Below are 2,357 nucleotides of genomic sequence, written 5' to 3' on the forward strand. Positions count from 1 at the left end.
GGACGCCGAGGAAGAGGAGAAGGCACCTGTGGAACCGACGGCTCAGGTGCCGGACGCTGGCGGATGTGCGAGCGAGGTAGGTGCAGAGTGGGACGCGAGCAAAGTGTGGCGTCTACGCCGCCCGGAGCCCCCGAGGCTTGTGTCGGATCTGGGCAGGGGCCACTCTCGCTGTGTCCTGACACCCTTAGCCCCTGGGCTTTGCAGGTTGGCAGATGCTGCTGCTCTGATTCCGAGTGAAGGGCTCCTAGTGCTGTTGCGGTGGCTTTTAGGTGTTTAAGGAAGAAGCGGACGAAATCATCCGTTTGGTTGTAGAGAACACCTTTCCTTGTGTTTGATGGCTGGCAAGAGTAGTTCGGGGATGGGGAGGGGAGAAGCAATGCCCGCTGTCTTCGCTGAGTACCTCATGTACACTGGGATGTCGTTCTCTGGGACCTGTGCCCGACATGGACGATGTGAAGGAAGCCGTGACCTCTGGGAGGATGCACGTTTTTAAGAACGACTCTCCCGGCCTAACGCAAGGGCCTTCGCCGTGATTTCAACCCAATTGCTGTTCGTTTTTGCTGCTTCCCTGGATTAAGGAGCCATAGTCAGGGTCTATTCAGTGGCCAGCTGGCAGGCGGTCCCCCTGTGACCTAACCATCCCCTGCACCTAGCAATCCTTCTTCCTGGAATTTGTGTAACCTCTTATTAGCATAAAGAAAACAGGTACCTTGACAGTCACCTAGTGACTAACAAGTTCCCTTTGGTTTATGGGTCCAATCCCTTCTCTGGCTTAACTTCTTTCTGAAACCAAGTTTACCAAGATCTGTTGATTGAAGTATCTGGTGCTCCCCATGGAACGTTTGAATTCAGTGTGACGACACTTTAGCACCAATTTCCACAAAACCACTTTACTCAAAAGTTCCTTCCAGGGACTTTTAAAATTCTGTCTTGGCTCAAACTTTAGTGTTTGCAACTGGTATCGATCAACCAGTGGTGATCAACAAGTGTTCTTCGGGTGTTGTTTTTGTGGGGCGCATTCTTATGCAAAATGGGATTTGGGGCTAAACTGGTTTGTTTGCTGCTCTTCAGAATTGCCGTTTGTGTAGGCAGTTGCCAAACAAGCTTCTCCACCCTCCTGGAGGGGTCATTGTGTGGAAGTGCTCGGTGATTCACTGTTATGCTGATCTGAGCCCTTCGTCTTCCTGGGGACCGGAACCAACGGGGTGGGGGCCTGTGAGAGTCTTGGAGGGATCCTTCTGTGTTCAGGATATACTGTGGGAGGTTCTTCCCCGCTCACTTATCCAATCTGGACCCTATGGGGTCTGTATCACCTAAATGCTCTGCCCTCTAATAAGCAAGTACATGCTGCACTGCCACCATTCCTTGTTCTGTAACACAGAATTGAAACCTAGTGCTGGATGCTGTACCAGATGGCACTCTGCCACCCACACCGGAATGCCAACCCGTGTGCAAAGTGTACAGGGACCTGGAGGGAGGAGAGAGGAAGCTGTTCAGTCCTCAGAAACTTCCCTCCTGACATGACCTGGGAGACAACTGGTGGCCTTCCCTTGGCTGTTTTTTGTTTGTTTTGTTTTAAATACAGGGTCTTGCTCTGTCGCCCAGGCTGGAGTGCAAAGGCGCAACGACGACTCACTGCAGCCTCAACCTCCCCGGCTCCAGCGATACTTCCACTTCAGTCTCCCAAGTACCTGGGACAACTGGTGTGCACCACCATACTGGCTAATTTTTTGTAGAGAGAGGTCTCACTATGTTGCCTAGGCTGGTCTCGAACTCCTTGGCTCAAGTAACCATCCCATCTCCGCCTCCCAAAGTGCTGGATTTACAGGCATGAGCCACCGTGGGTGGCCTAGACTGGCAGGCCTGCCTTGGAGGCAGCTTTTGAGCCTGGGCCAGCCAAACCATTGTGGAGGCTCTGAGTCCAGCTTTCCTAGGGGAGAGAGTGAAGTTCCCCGATAACCATTCTCCTGGCAGTGCCTTCCTGGCTGGGCTGGCATGTGTGCACCATGTTCACTTCTGGGATGACCTGGTTACATTCAATCTGGCAAAAATCAGCTGTCTGGCTCCTTACAGTTGTCACGGCCAGTTCACTTTTGTAGCCTTTTACATCAACCTTGCGTGATGCACTGGCCAGGCACCCTTATATACAATTTATACTTAAGAAAATAGGTCTGAGTGTGGTGGCTCACACCTGTTATCCCAGCACTTTGGGAGGCTGAGACGGGCAGATCACTTGAGGTCAAGAGTTTGAGACTAGACTGGGCAACATGGTGAAACCCCATCTTTACTAAAAATACAAAAATTAGTTGAGCGTGGTGGCACATGCCTGTAGTCCCAGCTACTCGGGAGGCTGAGGC

The 2,357-nt window shown here is 52.0% G+C and overlaps 1 protein-coding gene across 1 annotated transcript in view; it reads left to right on the plus strand.

Annotated features, from left to right (window-relative positions):
* Position 1: 1 nt before the first annotated feature.
* The window catches only part of NFE2L3 (nuclear factor, erythroid 2-like 3), a gene marked incomplete at its 5' end in the record, with an annotated part of 33,739 nt that continues 31,383 nt past the window's right edge, over positions 2-2,357 (plus strand). Inside the window, one exon of the mRNA XM_011938641.1 lies at positions 2-76. Coding sequence (XP_011794031.1) covers positions 2-76 — 75 coding nt within the window. The remainder of the gene's footprint in view (positions 77-2,357) is intronic.

This window comes from Colobus angolensis, unplaced genomic scaffold (assembly GCF_000951035.1).
Source record: "Colobus angolensis palliatus isolate OR3802 unplaced genomic scaffold, Cang.pa_1.0 Scaffold175, whole genome shotgun sequence".
Lineage (NCBI taxonomy): Eukaryota > Metazoa > Chordata > Mammalia > Primates > Cercopithecidae > Colobus > Colobus angolensis.